We start from the raw sequence: 24,899 nt of genomic DNA, 5'->3' as shown, positions 1-24,899 counted from the left end.
TATATATTTGATTGGCATAGCCAGTTAATTTTCTCTTTTTAAAACAGCAAAAACAATCCTATGTAACCAGTAGAAATGAGGAAGATTAAGAAGATTTTATTAATCTAAAATTAGTCTGCTTTCTTAGAACAACATCTAGGGAAATTCTGCCACACTAGCTACTTCCATGAAGTGAATTTTAATAAGCTGCACTTAAATATTACAGTGTTCCTGGGGGCTTGTCTATACAGATTTTTTTCCCTAGGATTAATTGACCTATATTAGTTAATATAGTTATTACACATTAAAACTCATGTAGATACTTATGGATTAAATGTGAATAATATAAATTTTCTTACCTTGATTAGGAACAAGGATTACCACAGCATGATAAAAGCCCTAATAAACTCTAATAAATGTTTACATAGGGAATATTAGCTAATAAATAACATTAATAAATCCAAGAAAAATTACTCTATTAATTAGAATAGCATACAAAATTAATTTTCAAATGGCATGCACAGAAATACCTTTGGTAGAGTTATGGACAAATTTTTACACTGAAAAGGTCAGGAACATGACCAGTAAAAAATAATTGTTGTATGTTATTCTAATTGACTTTTTCTTCCCTTGGTTTTATTGATATTGTCTGTCAATATTTCTTAGGTAAACATGTATTAAACCTTATTCATGCAATTATTTTACTAAATAATCCCTGTTTCTAAACAAAGTATGGCTGCGATCCTAACCTCACCTTCCTGGGAGTAGGTCCAATGGAACACAATAGGACATTTCTGAGTAGACCTGCTTAGGACTGTGCCCTAAGAAAATTTACTCTAGAAGTATTTGATGTTGGATGTTGGATACTAAAACTGATCCAACTTCAGTAACTGGGGAAAAAAAAATCTTAGCATTTAAATTAGAATCCTAATACCATCCCATCATGTGGGTATCTGCTGGATCAGGAAAATGAAAAGTGGCCATTCAATGGCTGTTATAGCAGATTTTTGTGATTTCCCTACCATGATCCATGCTTCAGATGTAGGAAGGGGAACACATCCTTCTTACTGTGATTTATATTCTTTCCACCATTTCCATAATCACAGATTCCAGAGCAAGCACAAATTACAAAGAGACTTGTGAAATGTACTTTAAAAAACACAACATTGGAAGCTTAGTAGTCTTCTAATAATATTTTTCTACATGCTCCGTGAGTAGAGATGGCATAATCTGGAGAACATCTGTGTCTACATTCAACTGGTCCATCTAGCTTAGTAAAAGCTCCTCTGACTTGCAGCATCTTTCCAGTCCAAGATCCTAGGAAGAGCTCTTTTCCAGGTCTAACCAATACTCTAATTGAACATGCCAGGGGACAATTCTGCACACAAAGCAATGCATATCTACCAATGAGCTTTAGCCAGTTCCCTTAAAAATACACAATGCTTCATGATTTTTGTTCTCAGCCATTCACAGAGGCTATGCTAACTTCTGTTTTACTATACGTGCTGCTGAAGTAAACATGTCACGTAGAATTGTTTTCATGATCCAGAAGATGCCAAGTTTGAAGTTCCTTGCCTAGGTGATTTCTAAAACTAGAAACATGGCCAACCCATTTTAGTTGCCAACTATGATGATAGTTTGAAGCCTGATCATGAACAAGAACATTACCTACAAGTAAATAGGTGGCTTACGAGGAGTGCGCAAGCTGGGCAACAATATTACTAACTAAACTTATATTAATTAAAACTTATGGCCCAATCCTATCATAGGGCAATGGCAGCTGATCATGAAATCTGCTGGACCAGATCATGGGCAGTTCAGCAGAAGAACCGGGATAGTTTGCAGGTGGAAGAAGGATCTCAGTGATAGCAGTATGTACCGGATCCTATCCTTTTCTCCTTCCCTGAACCTGCCTCCAACACTTCTTCGAGTCAGGCCAACTAAAGTGCTGGTATAGGTCCAAGGAGACCCACGGACAACCAGGTAGCCTACAGATTGGTGAGGGCAAAATAGTCTACCTCTCCCAGGCAGCTCACTTGTCTTTCCACCATAACATGCAGCTTGACCTCTGTTGGTAGTGCTACATGCTATGGATTGGAGAGGGATAGGATTGGGTCACCCACCTAAGTACGGTTTTCCTTAAATCAAGATCTGAAAATGAAACGGATGTCAGATCCTGGATTTGTGGCCTTAACTATGGTTAAGACTGGTGCTAGTACCTGCAGCTACAGGAGACATTTATGCCAAAGAGAGTGTTGTTAGGAAGGAGCACGTGTTCTCCAGCTAGCTCTCAACCTGCAGTCTTAATTTGGATGGAGCCAGAATTACATTTATGCCAGTTCCTTACGAAGTAATGTTAATAAGAAATGACTTGCTGGTCAGTGTTGGGAAAACCCAGTGGAGCTGGAGTCGAGTCACACTGTTCCCCAGGACTTGACTCGAAAAAGTCTTCACAGGGGTACTTTCCAAGTGTCTGAGTAACCCTTTAGTGACTCTAAGGGATTTGATTCAAGTCACCCCTTTAAAAAGCTTGCCACGGAAGAAGCTCAGCTGCTTCCAGGGAGTGTGTGTGTGTCGGAGTCCCCTTTACTCACTCCCCTGGTGTTCCCACCCATTTGCAACAGGGCAGAAGGGGTGGGAGGGACTGAGTAACAGCCGGGACAGAAGTGGCGAGAGGGAGGAGGGTCACAAATAGCAGCTGGGAGGCTTACCAGGACGACCAATGCTTTGCAGTCCTACTCAGAAGTAGTCCCAATGAGGGTTGCTCTCCCAAATAACAACAGGAGCCAAGAAGCCATAAGGTTGGAAAGCAGAATCGAGCAAAAGAGTTTTCTCCTGCTTCCCTGGGCTTCCGCAGCTAATTGTAAGGCAAGAAACCCCTTGGGTTCCTCCCTTGCTCTCCCTCAGCCAATGAAAATATCAGAATGCCCATAGTTTGTCCAATGATCATTGGTTCTTACCTTCCTATCAGAGATGAGGAAAAAGAGCTCCCTCCTGCCCAATTCATTACCCCTTCCCTGCCTCCCAGTTGGAACTCCCTGCTGCTCGCCATTGGAATGCTGGCCCCACGATGTTTTTCACCCAGCAAAAATAGTAAGCAAGCACCCCCAGACACAGGCAGACTCAAGTCAGCATGCATGGAGACAAGTGCCAAGACAGGGGGGCCGTGACTCAAGTTTTTCTTGGAGTCTTCCATGCGCCCAACTCATGAGTCGCAGAGTCACAAAAAAGCGCGCATTTTCACGAGTTTGAGTCACCTGTCTTGAGTTCCCAACATGGTTGCTGGCAAATGGTACAACAGGGAAACATCTGCAACAGAGTCCCACTGCCTAAAGAATACGCCATTTCATTCTTAAATCTTAAAAAGCACTGATCCCTGCATTCAGGCTTATAAGACAGCTCAGGAAGCAACTATAGTGGAAGTCTGGAAACAGCCAATTGTCTACAGACCTGCAGGTTGCTATAATAAATGCAGTAAACTCACACTTCCATGAAACACCTCTCATCCCACAGGTCCCCAATGTTTTAAGAGGGAAAAGGACCTGGGGATCACTGGAGGCAGGGGCCAGCTGGTGGGATGAGCAAGGAAGGAAAGCAAGGTCCAGCTCTTACCAGCTGTGTCAACAATCCTCAGCCTTTGCTTCTAAAATATTTGGGATAATGTCTGGTGCACGTCTCATACCCTGGACTTTTTTTAAAAAGAGGAATATTCCCAGTGTCAGCATGATTAAGAACAAGTTTCAATGTGGATGACTATCCTGCGTTGTACAGTGACTTTATAGGCATGGGCAGATGCAGCCTTATAAGTTTGATGGTTTATTTTTCTGAGATTTAAGGCTGTTCAAATCCAATTCTTAAGAGAGAGGAAAATTCTAAGCTAAATTTTCAAAAGAGTAGGAGGCAAAGCAGCCATGGATAAGGCAGCTGTTGAATAGATTTACTCCTTTAAACCAAGAGAAAGAAAAAGACCGTCCAGCTATGTGGCAACTTCAGATTCTGCATGCAAATGTCTATTTTAAATGAAAGACCCATCAATCCTTTTTGAATTACTAAGGGGCTACAACGTAAACAGTAGTTACATTATGCACCCATTTAGGCTCATAAGGGACATTGAAGAAAAGCCCCATTTCCTGCTACCCAATACAGATCGTTGTGAGAACAATATTTATATAAGTTGCGCTATCCCAAAGGAAAAGCGAGATGGGATATGACCTAATGTTCCCAGAGTACTGTAAAACTAATAACGGATTGCAGAAATTGTAAGAATATTTATTGAACTTGGGTGGCCATCAACATAAATGTGGACAGTTTGCAGACGCTGAAAGAGAGCAATAGCCCTGCATAAGCATAATACTCACTATGATGATAAAAGCAATTTCTGTGTTAATAGCTTACTGTTTCAGAGAACTCTTCACAGCAGAGACAGTTCTCTGAAAAATGAGGCTTGGTTTTAGGATTCCAATCCTGAGAATGGGAACAGCAAAATAAAACTTTTTGATTTCACCACAGTTAACTTTCTCCAGATTGGAACTTTCTCCTTTTAGTAATGTTGCCATTTTCAGAGGCTCCTCCAAAAAGGGACTAATCCACTGGAATCCTGAGCAGCACACTGAACAAATGGTTCAAGAGCCCCACTGAAACAAATGGTTCAAGAGCAGAGCCAAATGGAACGAATGGAACAGAACCCAGTTGTCCTGAATACACGGACAGTGTTGATTCTTTTCAAGGTTCACAATATCATTTTCCTTATTGTGCAAAAAGATCTTCACTTTTAAGGTGCTGTTTTTGATAAAGGCATACTTTGGATTGTTGTCTAGTTTGGGACCAGAACATGGGTAAATGTTAAAAAATGGACAAATGTCAAAGCATAGCCTAGCACTGTATATTCAGCCCCATGGAAAGCAAAATTGAACCTCTGAAGTACAGCATTTTCCTGGGCTGCCAGTTAACTCAATTACTCAACATTTATAGCTGATCCAGCTCCTTACTCTTTGAGGAGTTGGATTAAATTGGACAAAAGAGGAAAGTGTGCGGACGAAATTTGAAATATGGTTATAAATTGAAACGGTCGAAAGAGCAAAGCAACTAAAGTCAAGAGGATGAAAGTTAAAGTATGCCTGTACTTCTTATTAACAACTGGCAAAGTTTTCGATTTCAAATTCAATCAGAAACCTCATATTTAAAAGGGATGCACCACCTCCTTCCCAAACAAAGTCTAGCTTTGAATGAATTAAGAATGTAATCCTTGTAAACTAAATCTAAAGGCACATAAAAAAGTTTACTGAATTGGCTAATGAGAAATAAATCTGATATCAACCATGCTTCTAAAACATAGGTAACTTATTTCACTTCTGTCTAACTGTATATCATGAAAAATTTAAGAAAAAATTCATAATAGAGTGTACAATAATAGAGTACAATTAAGGAATAGCCCTCACTGTAACATATATAGGAGGAACAAACTTCCCTAAGTTCACATATTCCAAAACACTTAAGAAGGATCACTTACACCAGCAGTTTTCAAACTCTCTAGGAGAGTTTGAGCCCCTCTAACTACTTGTGGGAGTGGGGGGGGGAGGCGGTGGGGGGCGGGGGGAAGGCAGCAACGCGATCTCCAGGATCGTGTTGCTTGCGGGCAGGGGCTTGACTGTACTTACCAGAACCTCCCGGAGCCTCCTGGAGGTGCAGAGAGCCTGTGCAACCGTCTGCAGGGCTCCCCGAAGCTTAGAAAGTGAAAGTGGACTGATCGCGCCACGCCTCCCAAAACCAGAAGTGGAGTGCAATCGCTTTGCTTTCACTTCTGAAGCTTTGAGGAGCCCTGCAGACGGCTGCGAAGGGCTCCCCGCACCCCCGGGAGGCTGCAGGAGGCTCTGGTAAATGCAGCCAAGCCCCTGCAGGCCCCTGAGCTATGCAATCCTGGGCATCGTGTCGCTGCCTCCTCCCTGCCCTCACCCCTTAAGGGGGCAGAGGCTAGGGCCCTCGGGCTGGGGTGTTGCGATGCCCCAGTTTGAAAAGCCCTAACTTACACAACTAATTAAGAGTCTTCAAAAAACTAACTGTATGTTGGCATTATCTTTTGTAGGTGAGAACCTACTTCACTAGATGCATGGGACATTCTTCTGCAGCAGAGTTTCTCAAACTGTGGGTTGGGACCCACTCGTGGGTCACCAGCCAATTTCAGGTGGATCTGCATTCATGTCAATATTTTTTTTTTTTTTAATATATTAGACTTGATGCTAGCATGCTATGTGACTGCATCTGAGGAAATGTTATAGATCTATACTTTTAACAAGCTACTCTGCATATGCTTTGAACAATGATAGTAAATGGGACTTACTCCTAGGTATGTGTGGGCAGGATTGCAGGCTAGGATTGTTAAAACTCTTCCTACTTGATGATGTCACTTCCAATTTCAACTCTGATACCACACAGTTGCTGTCCAAACAGTGTAGAAAGAGTTGTCCCTCCATCCCTGGATGTACTTATGTTTTCCCTTCTAACTTCCTGTGGTGCCTTTGAAACTGCTAGGGATCAACATGATGTTGGGTAGCATAGAGTTGTACCCAATCAAATAAAACACTATTGACTGTTATTATATTGATAGAAGAATTTTATGTAATCCTATTGTTCGGATGTTTTTTGCTCTTGTTTTGAATCACTTTGAGCTCTGTGTATGCAGAAATGTGGCCAGAACTAGTGCCAGAGTGCATTGGACCATGGAGTAAGGCTTAAACTCCAGCTTAAAAGGCACTGAGAACTGGTGATAAATAAGGACAGTGCTTCCCACTCCCAAAGTGGTTTGCTCCCAGGCAGTGCTTTCACCCTACACCCCTTCAACTGAAGCAACTGGCACCAAAAACAATGGCCAAGATGAGAGGAAAAGAGTGCCTCACAGAGATTTATAGTCAACAGCAATTGTCAACCTTTTTCATCTCATGACACAATGGCATAATTTAGCACACACTTATTCCTTCCTTTTGAAAGATGCTCTTGAACTGTGCTCTTGAACTGGAGAAGTCATAATATGTGTATTACTAATAATGTTAACATAAAATATATACCATATAAGGAAAATATAACCATATAAGGTCATGGTTCAGGATGTGGACTCACCTCCCTGCATTACAATCTCTGAGCATGAACTGGAGGTTGTCCATGACTTTGTGTACCTTGGCTCAACGATCTCCGACACTCTTCCTCTCGATACCGAGCTAAACAAGCGCATCGGTAAAGCAGCTACCATGTTTTCCAGACTCACAAAGAGAGTCTGGTCCAACAAGAAGCTGACGGAACATACCAAGATCCAGGTCTACAGAGCTTGCGTCCTGAGTACACTTCTGTACTGCAGCGAGTCATGGACTCTTTGCTCACAACAGGAGAGGAAACTGAACGCTTTCCACATGCACTGCCTCCGATGCATCCTCGGCATCACCTGGCAGGACAAAGTTCCAAACAACACAGTCCTGGAACGAGCTGGAATCCCTAGCATGTATGCACTGCTGAAACAGAGACGCCTGCGTTGGCTCAGTCATGTTGTGAGAATGGATGATGGCTGGATCCCAAAGGATCTCCTCTATGGAGAACTCGTGCAAGGAAAGCGCCCTACAGGTAGACCACAGCTGCGATACAAGTACATCTGCAAGAGGGATCTGAAGGCCTTAGGAGTGGACCTCAACAGGTGGGAAACCCTGGCCTCTGAGCGGCCTGCTTGGAGGCAGGCTGTGCAGCATGGCCTTTCCCAGTTTGAAGAGACACTTGGCCAACAGACTGAGGCAAAGAGGCAAAGAAGGAAGGCCCATAGCCAGGGAGACAGACCAGGGACAGACTGCACTTGCTCCCAGTGTGGAAGGGACTGTCACTCCCGAATCGGCCTTTTCAGCCACACTAGACGCTGTTCCAAAACCACCTTTCAGCGCGCGATACCATAGTCTTTCGAGACTGAAGGTTGCCAACAAGGAAAGTAAATACTATTACCAGGTACTAAAATGCTGTGATTGAAATAACCATTCACAATGAGTTTACTTTCTAATAATCAGTCTTATGATATGATCAAAAGTGTGAGAGGCTTTAGCTGTATTCAATATAACTTTCCAAAGTCTTGTGCCAGTTACACATTTTACACCACCTTGATATAGAGACACATGTTATCCTCTCTTCAGGTTTATGATTACATGACTAAAACATAGTTAAAACTGAGCTAAGGGTTATTCCTAAATGATATCTTAGAACTCTGCTTAAATCTGGATTCCGAATGGAGCTCACATGCATCTCCAGTTTCACTTTGGCAAAGGTCAAGAATGCTCAGATGGAACTCAGGTAGAGGAGTGACGAAAATTTTTGCCTGTGAGAAGACTGAGCCTGCATTAGCAGGTTAATACCCCCACAACTACAGGTGGACATTGTAGAGTCATTGTAGAGTAAGCCCTGGTCAGTTGTATAATTTTTCCGTGATTAATGACTGTATTAAAGTATCCTACCAACTCAAATTAGTCTTTTCATAGTATGTTCATAGAAGCAAATTATACCATCAAGCACAGACAGCTTTCAGAGATTTATCATGGCAGGACCATTTTGAAAAATGCTTGTCCAACTAGTCCTTTTTTGTACATATACTCCTGTGTTTGTGTGGCAAGAGGCCAGGCAGCCAAACAAGTATTGCCTGAATCAAACCATGGTGTCTTCTGACATTGCAAGGGCATTTCATCAGCACAACTGAGCTAACATTCCACAGAAAACAATTCCTTGATTTTTACCATTACGCTGGGGCATTCTCTATTGTTTCATTGGAAGTAGTCTATTAGTGTTGTTCAGTGAACAGTTCTAAACAACTTGCTCTATTTAATAGCCTAGTCTACATGATAAAGTAAGAGTATTTTGACTTGGGGGGAAAAAATTCTACCACTGCAATTACATCTATTACTGAAAAAAGATCATTAAACCACCACCCCCAAAGATGAATGGCTATCATGAATATCATGTCAATTTAATAAGCCTTTTTGTTCTCCAAGACCTACTGTTCACATTACCACAAGGTGAATATGGAAATAACGCATCATAGTTACCCTAGCTTAAGGCTGAATAAATGAGCCATGCTCAATTGCTACGGAATATACTTCTGACCTTTGGAATGAACTGTAAACACTGAAAAGGATTAGGCAGTTCAAGTGAATTGAAGAAAGAAAAATAATTTTTTAATCACTCAAGGAAATTCCGTCCTGGTGAGAACCTTTCTTCTCATATGGGGTCATACAATTAAACTCAAGTACAGTTTTTAAATAGATTCAAATTTAGTATGCCAGTGCAAATATAATCTGTGTCTTTGTAGTTCATATACTTCAGGGAAAAAGGTTTTACCACCCATATTAAACAATTATAGCCTGAAGTGTTTGTGTTTGGTTTTTTGTTTTTTTTGGGGGGGGGGGTGAATTGGTAGTACTGGTTCAGCTAGTATCCTATCTTGCAACAACAGAAAAACGCTGTAGGTTCTATGAAAAATCTGGTCTAAATCAAGTGCAAACCCTCCTAGCACATGTCAGTGCACACAATGAAGAGTGGGTGTGCTTTTAAGGAACCACTCAATATTCATTTTGTTTGGCCTAAGTGGCTTGTGGTTGAGGGTCACTGCCCTTTAATCCAAGTGCATCTTCTTGGCCGTTAACAGAGGCTTTCACTTGGAATGTTCGGCATTCTCACAAATAAAACTAGAAATTTTGTGCTCTTTTAAAAGCAAGTTGTCAGCATGGATTGCATCAAATACTTTTATTGCAAAAGAGTGCCAACAGCCTGTTCCCAAGGGTCTGAATCTATGTTTGTGGTAGATGACAAAATGGTACACAAAACCAGGAGTAATTAAGAAAGATTCTATCAAAGTTAATTTAAATCAATCTATTTCTTGGCATGTTTTGAGAAAAGAAAAAAAGACGAAACTGAACATAAGATGTTGCCTTACACCAAGTCAGACTCTTGATCCATCCAGCTCAGTGGCTCCATTCCAGGGACCCCTGTAGATACGGAAACAGTGGATACAGGGACCACCACCACCAGGTGGCCCCCAGCTTCCTTTTAACTTCACTCTAGTCTTTTCACGCATTCAGGCTGCCAGGAGGCAGCCTGCACATTGCTTTAAGTTTGTATGCTTATAATGACCCTATAAGGAAGAACGTTTTCGCTCAATAAGCATTTAAAAAACATTAATGGCGGTGGGGGGTGGCAGATCCACGAATAATTGAAACCACGGATAACAGATCCGAAGATATGGAGGCTCACCTGTAGCTCTCCAGTGTTTCAGCCCTACATCTGCATGCAAAACATGCCATGGACTCCATCACCTAGCTATGGAGCTCTGAAAACATGAATGTAAGCTAACACATGATCCATGGGGAAAAGTGGGGAGGCAAACAAATAGAAGTCTGTATTATAAAAGACTGAGACACTTACTAGGTACTTATATTAATTGTTCAGAGTGGATGTGACAACAAGCACAATCTCACAAAGCTAACATGTTGAGCTGCTAAAAGACCACTGTAACAGCCTTGCGGGCATAAGCATGGCACAAACATTTTGGATCAAGAAGCAAACCCCCACTCACTAAAATTCATTTTTGTTAAATTAGCATTTCATCACATCACTTTGACTCATACCTGTCAGCCTACACAACAGTCACTGTAACACAAATTAAGTTCCACAGAGCTGAACCAATCTTATAAGATGATGCACATTTAAACTCCACACGCTTTGGTAAATGCCACTTAAAAGAGCCTAATCTCAGTATATAATGTATGCAAGTCACTGCAAGGCTGTGACATCCCGCTTACTCGGATTTGTGAGCTGTTCCAGTTTTAAGATATATAATGCTATCGTCCGCTGGTACCAATATATTTTTTCCAGTTGACTATTTATGCCCCACAATGTGATTAAACAGAGAAGCAATTATAAAAAAAAAAAATTAATCAACGCTATGCATGGGGTGCCCTATTCAATGAGTCATGCTAAAAATAAGTAATATTTTCAGGTTCCAAAGGTGAATTGCCCCTAATTAGAGCTAAGTAATGTTACTGCTCCAGTGTATGGAATGTTACTGTGTCCTCTAGATCTACCCTAATTAAAACAACATTCCAAAGGTCAAAAGCTAACTTGCATTAATAAATTATAAAGGCTTATAATTGCAGCTGGTGCATTATTTTAATTGCTAATAAATTCATGCTTTGAAAACTGGCATCATGACCGTTACCTCGAAAGCAAAATGTTCACAATGTGCAGCTTTTGGCACCTTTTCTGCTTAATAGCTTCTTTCGTTTTAAAAACAAGGAAAAGGAAAGAAGAGTGAACAGCCCATAATGCAGCCCCATGGATCTAATTGCCTACTTATTGTAAAAAAAAAAAGAAAGAAAGAATGAAAAAGCTTCCATTTTAGGTAAATATCCAAAGAAAATGTAACTTTATAGTTGCAAAAAAACATAATTTTGAATTCTAACAATTCCTGTAGACAAATATTCAGATTTTTAAGGCATTTTACTCTAATTCAGCTTTACTATCTGTACACCGCTGAAAGATTCTAGGGGACAATATTGCCTTTTAAGAATTCTCTCTAAAGACTAGAGTTCTTAGATTCAACTTTTCTACATGTCATTTTCACATCCATGTTATCAGTTATTGCAAATTAAATTATGGTATTTCATAATATCTGAATTACTCCCTACAATAAAAACAAGAGTCATGCAACTATTGAAATATTATTTTTCCATGTGTCGTGATTGACAGGTTTGTAATTGTGGTAAGCTACTTTAACCAAGGTTTCTATGGCAACCACCCTACAGTCAATTCTTACCTGTTTTCTGGTCATCCATTGTACTGAGCTTAGTCTCGTCAGCTACTGTTAAAAGGTAAATGTATAACGGTTAGCCCTGTTAGTGCCCGCATCCCACATGCATCCACTATTTATAATCTGTTTAAAGTTAGACGACACTGGCAACATAACTCTTCATGCAAAAATGCAATATTTTGCAGACAATCTTGAAGGGACAAAAACACACACACACACACACACACACACACAAAAATCACCCCGCAACAAACCCAGTAAACTCTCATGCATTGTGTCAGTCATGTTCATATTGCAGGCAAGTACAATATGTTATTCACATGCTATCGCAAACAGCTGTTAACCACCACACAACTGAAAGTGGTGATCTGAGTTTTAAAACCTCACAGGTGTTATAAAAGCAGTAAATATTTACATATGCATTACATTTTCTTAGTGGTTTAAAAAAAAACACCACAATTCAATCCCATTAAGTCTTCAATAGGATCTATAAAAGGCTGGGTTAGAAACACATTTCCAGTTATTTGAACCCTTAAACAGGGTGCTTGGGTTACCTTCATTGAACATTCTCTCTGACCACGTGCACATGCAAGAGTGCATGGTTAGTTACCATACTCTTCTGCTTTGGGACATATTAAACCCTTATGAGACTGTATACGTTATACAAGGAAAACGGGGTGCGTGGCAATTTACTATAAATTACCAATTAGTGAGCAATATCGAAAGGTTCTCAGATTCTGGCACATGTTTCTTTACAATAGGGTTTTGTACCAATTCCCATAATTTGTTTGCAAACTTGGTTATCACTAAGGAAGATTGCTTGTACAAACTCTATTTGCCAATTAAACGGTATCCTATTTTAAGTTTCTTTTTTTTTTTTTAAAAAAAAAGGTCTATTACTCCTACCAGTTTGCTGAGTTTCAGTAAGGGACACTGCACATCCTTGATTTTTAGACTTGCAGTATGCTCTCAGCTTCCCACGACAAAGAGTCTTGTGGCACCTTAAAGTGACCAAAACCCACTGCAAGGATGGATATATTAAATAGGTAGCCAGGCACAGCATTTCTAGGCATGATGGTGGGGGAGGGTGTGCTGCCTCCATGTCATGCTTGTGGCATCTATCTAGGTAGTGAGGAATCTATTTAAGTAGTGAGGAGAACTTAAATTTGGGCTGGATGGCTTTGCAGTCTGATCCAGCAAAGATCTGATGTTCTCATGCTGAAGAACAACCTACAGACCCACCACATTTAAAAAAAAATACTGTAAATCATGACAAGAATGGGGGTAAAGAGAAACTTACCTAGTGAAACAAAGAGCTAAGCAGTGCAAAAGGTAGAGATAGGTACGTCAAATGACTATGTAGAGCACAAATATACAAGACTCAACAGAGTAGGTATGACTAACTCCTAAGCCCCTGGTGATGAGCAGACCTAGCAAAATGACAAGTGCAAATAGACAACTAAAAGAGTATGCTCAATTATTTCCACCACAGCATCTGCATTCTGGATCACTCCATGCAGCAGATTCACTTCTAGACACCGCAATGCAAATGGGTGCATAAGCACCACCTTAAACACATTTGACCCCATCTTTTCATGATGATGTACACCAACCCACTTAAGTGACTGCTTGGCGCATCTGATGAAGTGGACTGTGACCCACATAAACCTAAGCCACAATATATCATCAGCCCTTAAGGTGCCACAAGCCTCTTTTTTTGTTTGCCCTTCAATGGACCAATGTAATAATCTGCCAGTAGAAAAGTAGTGAGATGACTCTCACGCTGCAATTCTAAGCATATTCTCCTATAAGTCAGCGTTAAGGCAAGTCTGGAACTGATTGCAACCATTCCTGAATTTAGACATGCAGTATGGGTCTCTTGGTTAAAGTAAAACCCACTCATCACATACACAGCCTTACAACAAGTATTTGTTTAATAATTATTTCAAAATGCAATCTTGACTAATTTGGCTTTACTAGTCTCTGAAAAGTATCTAATCATGTGCATAAACTTATTAACCTGCACTGGCACAATCAGAGTTTCCAAAGTATATAAATGTTAAAACCACTTAGGTGCACATAATGCACTTGGGGCAGGCCAGATGAAGAGTTCTTTATACCACATATTGAATCCAGCTGCCTGTGTAAACCAAATGTTTGGCATAACAAATAATGTAACTGCACCATGAAAGAACAAACAATGTAATTGCAACCTGAAGAAACAGGTTAAAATACAATACTGAAAAAGAGCCTAAACTCAATACCTAAGTCCATGCTTTTGGATTTTCGCGTCTTAACAAAATCCAACTGACTGGCATCTGAAAATTGCTTTGTGCGTTTTTCTGACATGCTCTGGCGTCCAAACCCTTCTCGCTGGAAGGCAAGCACCGGATCAACATCTGGACTCAGAGTGCTGCAGGCAGAAAAAAAAACATATATAAGATCATGAAAATCTACATCTATCATCGTCATGCAATTTGCTAATAAAATTTGCACAAAGTATCAGCCTTCCCCTAAACGCCAAAGCAAGTTAGCCATGTATAGCACATATACAAGGCTGCTATAAATGCAGTGGTCATTGCTGTACTGGAACTTTATGAATGGGTTACTGCTGAAACTACCAATCTGGACTTTAAGCATCCATGTTAGTTTACTCAAATCACACCCAATTCATTTGTATCACTGAAATGCGGCTTCGAATCCACATGGTCAGGATGAATAGACAATGCAGCATTAATGCATGCAGGCTGGAAGTGTGTGGGAGAGACCGTGTCACATGTTTCTTTCTATAGCAATGCCACCTGCCCTGAAAATTGGCAGTGCTACTGCAGGAACTGATCATATGATTTGCATGATTCTTGACTGCAGGCATTACCAGTGTGGCATGGGAACCGCACCATGAACAGCAATAGGGACCAAGCTAGATTCCCCTGCGCCAACATAAAAAGGGTTGGTAGAGGCACTTTGATCAAATGGAGCATTCCAATAGTCCAATACTCTCCTCATAGATCTATAGGTTAGAGAGAGAAATTGGAGCAAGCAAAGGAGCAATCAAGAGATAGTGTGGCATAATGCCCACAGTGCTGTGTTCAAGTAGAGATGGGGAGCATATCCTCCACCTTGTGCTTGATTGGGCTTGGAAAGTAAGCTATTTCTCAGATAGTGAGAAATGTTTATTGACAAGCTGAGCTGAATTCCCCTCCAGCCCCTAAACCCCATCATTTAACAAAGGCCACTGGATCTTTTTGTTGCAGTGCACTAGCAGTGAACTCAAAAGGGGAGGGGAGGAGAGACCCCCCCCACCCCTTTTTCTTAACACTAAAGTGCTACAGCTTCTCTGGCAATATTAGTGCTGTTTAAAGGGAAGGGAGGAAAAGGATTTGGTCAGTGGGATGATTTAAGGCTGCACAGATAAAGTTAGAACATTTCTCAGCCTTCACAAATAAATTCATATATTTTAATTCAAGCCAGAGAAGTATCTGATGCCCATACTGCTCATTTTTTCTTTGAGGTGACTGTTATAATCCCCCTAAATTTATATCTGGTCCAGACATTTGCAACTCCATTTCCAATGCAAAAAATCCAGTTTCAAATCCTTGCCAAGCCATACATTTCACTCTGGCTTTGAACATCTTTGAGTGTTTGGTGCAAAGAGAAAAAAAAGGGGAAAGATTCATGTATGCCACTCTCTGCCGGTTCCAGAAAGGACAGGAAATAGATGTGATGAATAAATTGTAAGGTGTGAATGAATTAAAGATAGTTACTACTGAAATATCACAAATACTTTATAGATTGGGGTGACCCAACCACGGCTCGCAAGCCACATGCAGTTCTTTGACATATAGTGTGCTGTCTTGTGGAAATATGTTGGCTGAGCTCCTTTTTGCATCACAGTTAATATAAAAGGTTAACAAAAAAATTTTAAGCTTTATGATTATTTAGCGGGTATAAACTGAGAAGCCACTGGATTAAAACATAAGTTTAATGTTCATGGTAAGTATATTTCAGAATCTAAATGCTTCTTAAATATTGTGGCTCTCAAACATCTGAAGTGTTTTGTATGTGTTAAGCAAGTTTGGCCACCACCCTTATAGATGACAATTGACACGCATGGACATTTTCAAGCTGGGGAAAAAAAATTAAAAGTTTAAAGCAAGATAAACTGATCAAACCCTGGTTCACTGGATTCATGTTTCTTAGATGGAACTACAGTATTTAACACATGCATAGAATAATAACAACAACAACAACAACAACAACAACAACAGGTATTTATATACCGCCTTTCTTGGTCTTTATTCAAGACTTTATTCAAGGCGGTTTACATAGGCAGGCTTTATTTAAATCCCTTATTAAATAGGGATTTTTACAATTTGAAAGAAGGTTCTTTCTTTCAAGAACCACAACATTCAGGTGTTTCATTCTGATCTGGCTTCACATTCTGGCCTCCATCCTCCCATGCTCAGAGCAGATGGAATAGCTCGGCTTCAGCTTGTCAGCTGCTTCAAGGTCGCACAGTGCCAGTGGCCTCGAACTGGCGACCTTGTGGATGTTATCTTCAGGCAGACGGAGGCTCTACTCTCTAGACCAGACCTCCTGACATGTATTTTGCACCCATATCAGAATATAAAATGTCACGTGAAGTGCAGGCCCAACACAGAAGACTCTTTGAAACCCATTCCTAACTGTTTTAGAGCAATCAACTAGCTACTTAACATCTAAGTGATGCAAGCAATATTTCTTTCAAGGCTGGAAGCAAAATCTGACTTGAGAACATTTTTCAAATGAACTCCCACTCATTTCAATGGATCCAATTATTCTTACAGGTTCTCTACAATGTTGATCATCAGGTTACAGACGATTTCTCGGTTTACCAATTTGTAGAGGTATTAAAGATTGCTTCCTTCAGTAACGCTTACTAACATAGTTTACAGAAGATGGCAAACATCCGCTTTATCTTGTTAAACAGAAAGCACTGTGATGTGACTGGAGGTGAATTTAATTTTTGTTTTGATTACATGCTCCTGTCTTTGTAAGAGCCTGTTCACTCTCCAAGGCCAATCACATCCTCACACATTTACTTTCTCTGAATAGCTAACTAAACACTTCTCCAATAAGCTTTTAAACAATGCTAATACATGCAGGGGATGTTATTAATATAGGCACCCCCCATATCCTTAGGGAGTCCAAGAAATTGATCCCCCACAGATACAGGGGTATACCTGGGTATATTTGAGGTGCCAATTCAAAAAATAGCATCGGTTTTGCCCTATCGCATCTTGTTTTAGAGATATGGCATAACCTTGTTAGTTAATGGTTCAATCAACTTCCTCACGAGGGAGCCTACACCACAGCAAAGCTGATGCCATTTTTGGATCCAGCACTCCAAATTCATATAATACCACCAAAAAAAAAACATTTTTTAGGGGGGAGTTTTTCTGACCCTCAGTTTTGCAGGCTGTGAAATTGATGAGATGTGGTGACTTTTATTAAGAAAATGACCCAAATGGTAACAGTGCATCAACCTTTTTTTTACGAACTCAAAAAGTACAAATATAAGTGCATTGAGAAGCCACAGAGTCTAGCTGCATAACTTTATGAACTAGCTTTTTTAAATATTTCCAATTGATTCTAAAGTCACTTTTTGCCTAATATTATTGCAATCATAAAATCAACAAGCAGCAAAAAATTTTATAACAACTAAAGGTCCCCAAATGACAATTCACTCTTTAAAGAATGTAACCGCATTATGACCCTCAATGTTATTAAAATTCCACTTATTAATCCTGTCTCATTGTCCCTTTGTTTTCATAACATTTTCATCATGGATTAGGGAGATATTGTCAGACTGGAAAAAGCTTACATTTTCAGCTGTGATTCAGAACAGCTGCCATTCTTGTTTGGATAACCCTTCATCCATATTCTTAACTTCACCCCTTGGTGCCTTGCAGCAAAACCACAGAGCACACCTTCATTTTACAAGACTTCCTTTGTCCATTAGCAGCAGGAAATTAATACAAAAATCCACTTCAACTGCTGTTTATTTTATTTTGCTGTGCTATGCTGTGCAGTGCGTGTGTGTGCGTGAAGCAAACAGAACACAATCAAAACAAGTAATGCTCCAAAACTGATCTGCCCCTCTTCATAAAATCATTATACCTCTGTCTATACAGACCAAACATAGAAGGTGAGCTGCACAGAGTATTTCATTATACTTGCTCTTTCATCCCATGTCAGTAAAATTACTAGTTGGAAAATATTCTGCAGCAACACACACAAAAGCAACTGCAAACAAACTTTTATATTCTGCTGTGGTCTCCGTATCACATTCAACTGGAAAAATCCAGATTGACACAAGCTATTAAGTGAAATTCTGAAGTGTGATCATTTTTTTTTTCCTTCCAGATCTCATCTACTTAGCTTTAACGTGTTTTCCATACAAATATAGTGATGACCATTTGCAGGGCTGACATTGAAAGCCTCCTTCAAGAGGGCAAAATGCAGAGATGAAGCAAACATGAAAGAGAATCAAGTTGCTTCTAAGATCATAATTAAAGCATGTTCTAGTAACAGTGTAAGAACAATGCTACTGATCACCAACTCACACTGATACATATGAAACAGCTGACTTGTGCAAATCTAAACAAAGAGACTCTTGCTCGTGCTAATTCTTATTAAGATATTGCTGATGCAGTTATACTAGACCCAGGAGAGTAGGCTCTGGGAAAATTCTCATGCTTCATCCTGCTTGGGTTAATTATCACTACAACACTAGCAGAGGGACCCGCAGAGAGGTCTTTTATTTTGTGTATCGCTGAGCATAATTGCAAGGTTTACAAATTAATGTTGTTCCCTTGAACGAGTACAGATAGCGTGACCTAAAAAATAGACATAGTTATCTTCCAAAAGGTGATAAACAAGTCTAAATCAAAGCCACCAACATCACCCACCACATCAACACACATACAATTCACTGCACCAGGGAAGCTCTAAATCAAAATTTGGACAGATTTGGGAAGGTGGTGGTGGTGAAGTTTGAACAATGATGAATTTAGTTACAATGTTGACACAACCATTTGGGAGGGGAGGGCTGCTCACCTATAACATGACAGTTGAGTGATCATCTGTGCAGTCACACACATGGGCTTTGTGCCTGTGCAGAACACAACCAAGAACTTTCTAGTGCTCAAGCCCAAGAACTGGCAATCACAATCTTCCTCTCAAGGAGGCTCCTTCCTTCTGTGCATGCTTTGAGAAGGATGGTATATATTTGCACTGCAGCAGAGAATCTTGGCATGTTCTGAGACTGCAACAGTGGCAAGGAACACTAGTTAAAGGCAGGGTCGTAGCTAGCGAGGGGTGGGGGGCGGTCCGCCATTACTATTATTCATTTCATATCATGACTATCAGTCTCACCTACCTCACAGGGTTGTTGTGAGGACAAAATAAGGGGAAGAATCATGTACATTACCCTGAGCTGCTTAGAGGAAGGGTGGTATAAAAATGTCAATGAATGAATAATTAATGTAATTAATTAACAATTAAATAATTATGTTGTGTGGGGTGACAAAAATTTATGGGTCCCGGATGTCAAATGACCTAGCTATGCCACTGGTTAAAGGTAAGCAGCATGGTTTTCATCATGGTTTCTGTCCAGGCACCCTTTGACTGGCAACCTGAAGTTCCTAGCAGTAGCTGTTAGCAATCTCTGAAGAGGAAACTGTTGAGAACCACTCTGCTAAATGCACTGAGTCTTGCTTGCCCACCTAATTTACAGTGCAGAATAAACATAGAGGTTTTGGGCCCTATAGCTTCTTTGCAGAGCTCAGGGAGAAGGAGTTTTGCATCTACTGTGGTGTCCTTTCACAAGAAAGAGGATGTTTTGCCAGCTCACAGCATAACCCTAGCATAGAGATCAGCTAGCAAGGTAAGCCCAGGAAGCATATCAGATATTTTGGGACTGTCAGAGCTCAGAAGGAAATTCACAGCCATGCAGAATGAATAGGTCCTCCCAAGGTGAAAGGCAAAACTCTTCACGGATACATTGGGAAGGATCCCATGCATCATTCTTGGGGCTTAGAAAGAAAACAAAAAACTAGGTCTTAACTGCTATGGATGTCTGAGACAATTAGGAAGTAAGAATATATTAGAAAACAAAATTACAATATTAATTGTGTGTATAAAGAGATGTGAAAAGCCAGACCATAAGCCACACCGTTTCAGTAGCCCTTGTAGCAGGGATGGTGGCCGCACAAAAATGCTGCCTTGAAAGAAAAATAATAATAAAGGCACACATAGGCACAGATTTAAATGGATGCCACAACAACTGGATGCAAGAACTGCATGAGTACTCGCAACAACATTAGAAGATGTCATTAAGGACCCAATCCCCTTGACTGGGGCGTTGTGCTGCCAGAACTAGCTTTCCAGCAGCACACAGTCTTTCACAGTGGTGTTAAAGCCAGGCCACTGTCGTGCACGGCTGGGTTGCTGTTGCAAATGGCAAGAGGTGCAATGCGTATGGCAGCAGCTCAGGAAGGCTCAGGCACTGGTAAAGCTGGCAATGGGGGTAAAGAGAGGGAGGTTCAGGGAGGTTCCAAGGCAGGAAGTGGGAAGGGAAGGGGGCAGGAAGCAGGCTGGAGGCAGAGGATGCAAGTGCAGCAGCCAAAGTGCACGCTGGAATGTATTTTCCAGCCTGCCTCAGCCCCTTTCTCTCTTCTGGTCAGCTATACAGCTGACATGAGACTGAAAAGACCCATAGGCCATCAGGGGACATATGTAGAGTTAAGTAAAAAATACCTCTGGCAGGCTTCCTGATCAGTCCCCCCTCTATTGGATGCAGTGCATGCTCCATCAGTGCAGGTACATTGGCATCACTAGTGGAGGATAGGATGGGGCACCAACAGATGAGAGAGGGAAAAATATCCCTTAATAAGCGCATGGAAAGTAGAAATTACTGCTCCACAATGAACAAAGAGAGCACCAACAGCGAGTCCATCAGCATGAAAGGGAAGGATGTAGCCCAGGACTGGTGGTTGGCAACCTTCAGTCTCAAAAGACTTTGGTATAAGCCTACAGCACCCGGTATTCCCAGGAGATCTCCCTTCCAAGTACTAACCAGGCCTGACCCTGCTTAGCTTCTAAGATCAGACAAGATTGGGCATGTGCAGGGTAACAGTTGCTGCTGTATGGAAATTGCACGTTTACAGAGCTTGTTAAGGAACAGCCTGTTAGGAAATACTCTCTACAATGCTACTTTAAAGTAAACAAGAGAGAACTGAGTGTGAAAGTCTTCTGCTGTCTAGATTCTAGAACATACTTATGTGCAGAAGGCAGAAATCTTCCTTCCTGAGAGAAGAGTCAGAAAGCATGAGTTCCTAGACTTCTGTTCTAGAACTCGCCCCATACAGAATCTTAAGTATATGGAGGTTGCAGTTTAAAATAATAGTCTACTTATAATTCACGATCTTAATAAAATTTTCTAATACCTTCTGAACACAAGGAAGATGCAATACAAGTGTTCAGGTTTTTTTTTTTAACTCAAGGCAAGGATACCTCTGCTTATGAATGAATTAAAATTGCATAATTAAATTAGCACAGCAATACTGAGCAGAGCTTAATAATTAGCTTGTAATACTTTGCCTAAATGTGTTTTTAGAAAGCATACGTGACTATACAATTAACCCACACAGGAGTCTGTCAAAAATTAATCAGTCTGCCCTTCCTTAAGGAAACAATGACAACCACAGGTGCGAAGTTTTGCTCATTTTCATCATCTGTCAAAAATAAAAAAAAATCTATATGCACTGCAATCAGCCACTTAAGTAGAGCTGTAAAGTTTTTACGATAGACGATTACCTGCAGCGGTGGGGTCGTGATCCCTTAAGATGTATTAATCTAAACTGCGTTAGGAGTTCCATGTAAGGAACTCCTTTGTAATGTGGCCTTCCTTGTCTACCATTCACACATTCTTCACATACAGAAGAATATCTCCTACTCAAGGAAGACTGTGCAAGTTGAACTCCAGTGACAAGAGTACATGTGCTACAGGTAAGTCCAGGAGCTTGTTTAGATCCTGCAGAATTTTGAATTTTTTTCCTCCTTTAAACAGCAGATCACCACCACCACCACCAGCCATACCATATGACAGACTGATTTTGTAGGTCTATCTGTTTCATGAGTCTTTTAGCACGGAAAGACCACTTTTCAAGAAACCAGGAGTGCACTGTCCTAATTGAGAATTTTTTGGCCCCTGACCAAGCAAAGCTTTCTCAGCATTCTGCTCCTCTTGGTTGGAAAAAAACAATTTAGGAAGAGGGGTAGACAAACTTCTTTAAAAGTCTGCACCTTTGGTTCTCTATCAGAAGGAAAATTTAAGAATTAAAATGTATATTAACCTGTAGATAAACAGTAGTATATAAACAGGAGGCGTATATCTTACCATTCTGCAGACTCACTGATGGCTGGTTTATTCCAGGTTCCAGCATCCACTGTTCCAAAGCCCATATCATCATGGGAGCTGGAAGACGATTGGTCTGAAAGGTGAGGAGGCAGTACTGGCAGTCGGTCATCTTCAATAATGACCATGTCATCCTGGGGCATGTTGACTGTTGGAGAAAGCTGATATTTGCCTAAATAACATGGGAGGACAAGCGAACTAAGTTTACAAACAGAATACTCAATAAATAAAGCTCTATGAGGTCACACTTTAGAAAAACACTGACCAAGAGCTTTGTTTCACCATCAACACTAAGAGGTTACAGTCTACTTCATGAGTTGGCTCATACCAGACAGCCTTATAGTGTTTCATCAGATGCAGATTTTAAAATTGCAAAAAAGCTAGTGACATGTTAGAGACTCATTTGCAATGATTTAATTTGCTCAATTTAGAAAAACAACTTTTATCTGCTGTATTTTAACAACACATAGAGTCCATGAATGCCGGAATCTCCATAGGCGTGGTGTGGTCTAGTGAGAAGAGAGTTGAACTACGTCTGGAACAGCCTTCACTAAGTCACAATGCTCACAATCTTGGGATAGTCTCAGTCTAACTTATTTAAGAGAGTAATTGAGGGGATAAAACTGGGGAAGCATGCTTGAGATCCTTCAAGAAAGGACATGATAACCATATAAAAAGAGCCCTATTCCTCTGTAATATACAGACACCACACAAGGGCTCTGTGGGTAATGGAATCTCTGTGTACACCTACCTTCTCAACCTGGTCAAGAAACATGAATGTGGAGGTCATATTATTTAGCCAAGGGCTGGACTTAAATATGAAGGAATATGCACTAGTACTGGCACCTCCACCTGTCCTCTGATAGTTCAACTAGTATTGAGAGGTCAGAGGTCATCCTGGCCAGGATGGCCCTCTGATGGACACAGACCCTCAGACAGTGATCGATTCTGCCACCACTGCACAGACCTTTATAAAGGCTTGGGATGCCAAATACTCATCCATGCCAAGAGGAGAAAGGAGGGCAGGGTACTGATAGAAACTTTGGAGATCCATCCATGGCCATACAGCAGTAGTTCCCAAACATTTTCAGCTGGCGGCTCCCTTTGGCCATTGGCCACGGTTTCCCATTAGGACTACAATCCCATACGTTGTATAGGGCTGTGGGTTTTTTGAAAGGATTCCGCGGCTTTCCTGGCTGGTTTTTGCAGCTCCCTGGGGAGCCATGACTTACAGTTTGGGAACCACTGCCAAATAGGGAAGACCATGCTCCTGAGACATACATTTGATCCAACTAATGACCAAAGCAAAAAAATTCTAAGACCTGAAAACTTCCAGTCATAAGACTTTTTAGCGACAAAAATAGAATCAGAAAGAGATATCGTTCTTCTAAAAAGTTTCAGGGAAAAAGATTAGAAGGAGAAAACTACTCTGTGGCACGTAGACCCATCACTGTCAAGCTGAAATGAAAGTGTTCAAGTTTGCATAGTAGCTAATTCTATGCCCAGCAAAAGCTTCTTTGATGGACAGGTTAATGTTGAACCTAGTAATGCACTCCTTTCCAAACATAATGCCTACAAGATTGTTAACTCTGTGGCTAAATAACGTATCCAAAGAACTGAATGTGGAACAGTATAACCTTACGGCATTTTACAGATGAAGCCTCCAAGGTTGTGAGGCAAAAGCAATTCTGCAACTTGTCTAGCTTTTCCTGCCGCTTCTTAATATTTCAACAAGAATGAATGATGACATTTTAGTACTTATACTGAAACACAAAAGAAAATACATTTCTCTTACTGCAGATCTGGTGACAGAGGAAGGGGGTGCACTTCAGGAGCACCATACTGATCACCACTGGTGATCCATAACAGCTTAAGGTGGCACATTTCAGTTTAAATCAGCTCAATTCCATAGATGCAAATCTGGGTAAGATATTGGGCAAGAGGGATAACCCAAAAGCAAAGCAATGGGCTTTAAATGCTGCGCGCCTCTATTTCCATCACTGGGCACGTTTCCTTGAAAAGATCTCAGGGGGAAATGGAAAGGTTTTTGCCTAAGACAAGCTGTTCCCAGTCCAAGCAAACAGTAGGCTAGAGATCATGGGAAGGAAAAATAGAGGATGTACCAAAATATCTCTAGATTATTTGCAATAGAAAAGTAAGAGTTTCTGACTCCCAAAAGTTGCTGAGCCAGTGGGCCTATTTACTCAAATTAGAGGCACATGGTCTCTGATTTGCCCTGCTTGCTTGTTTGCTATGTGGGACAGTGACTCTTAGGGCACAATCCTAAGCAACTTTCCGGCACTGACCTAGCTGCAGTGCAGCCCCAAAGTAAGGTAACAAACATACCCTTACCTTGAGGATGCCTCCTTGACTGCCTCCCCACTGGAGGATGCAGTGCACACCACAATGGCAAAGCTATGTCAGTGCTGGAAACATTGGTTAGGATTCTACCCTTAGTGTCTTTCTATCTCTTGGACTAAGGGTGCAGTCCTAACCCTTTATGTCAGTGCTTTCCAGCACTGACATAAGGGCAACACAGCTCTGAGGTAAGGGAACAAACATTCCCTTACTTTGAGGAGGCCTCCGTGAGTGACACCCAACTGCAGGATGCAGCACATGTCCCATTGGCACTGCTATGCC

The 24,899-nt window shown here is 40.9% G+C and overlaps 1 protein-coding gene across 4 annotated transcripts in view; it reads right to left on the bottom strand.

The window, feature by feature from the left end:
• The window catches only part of PARD3 (par-3 family cell polarity regulator), a 647,691-nt gene that overhangs the window by 199,785 nt on the left and 423,007 nt on the right, over nt 1-24,899 (bottom strand). For 3 of the 4 annotated variants that reach the window (XM_066627794.1, XM_066627795.1, XM_066627796.1), the window contains exons 16-17: nt 22,242-22,431; nt 14,065-14,213 (exon numbers count right to left, since the gene is read on the bottom strand). In XM_066627794.1, coding sequence (XP_066483891.1) covers nt 14,065-14,213; nt 22,242-22,431 — 339 coding nt within the window. Of the gene's footprint in view, nt 1-11,806; nt 11,852-14,064; nt 14,214-22,241; nt 22,432-24,899 lie in introns of all 4 variants that reach the window. The other variant, XM_066627797.1, reaches the window with a different exon arrangement.

The sequence above is a fragment of the Tiliqua scincoides genome, chromosome 5 (genome assembly GCF_035046505.1).
Source record: "Tiliqua scincoides isolate rTilSci1 chromosome 5, rTilSci1.hap2, whole genome shotgun sequence".
NCBI classification, from domain to species: domain Eukaryota; kingdom Metazoa; phylum Chordata; class Lepidosauria; order Squamata; family Scincidae; genus Tiliqua; species Tiliqua scincoides.
The sequence above is the reverse complement of the archived record's forward strand: the minus strand, read 5'-3'. Positions and strand labels throughout refer to the sequence as shown.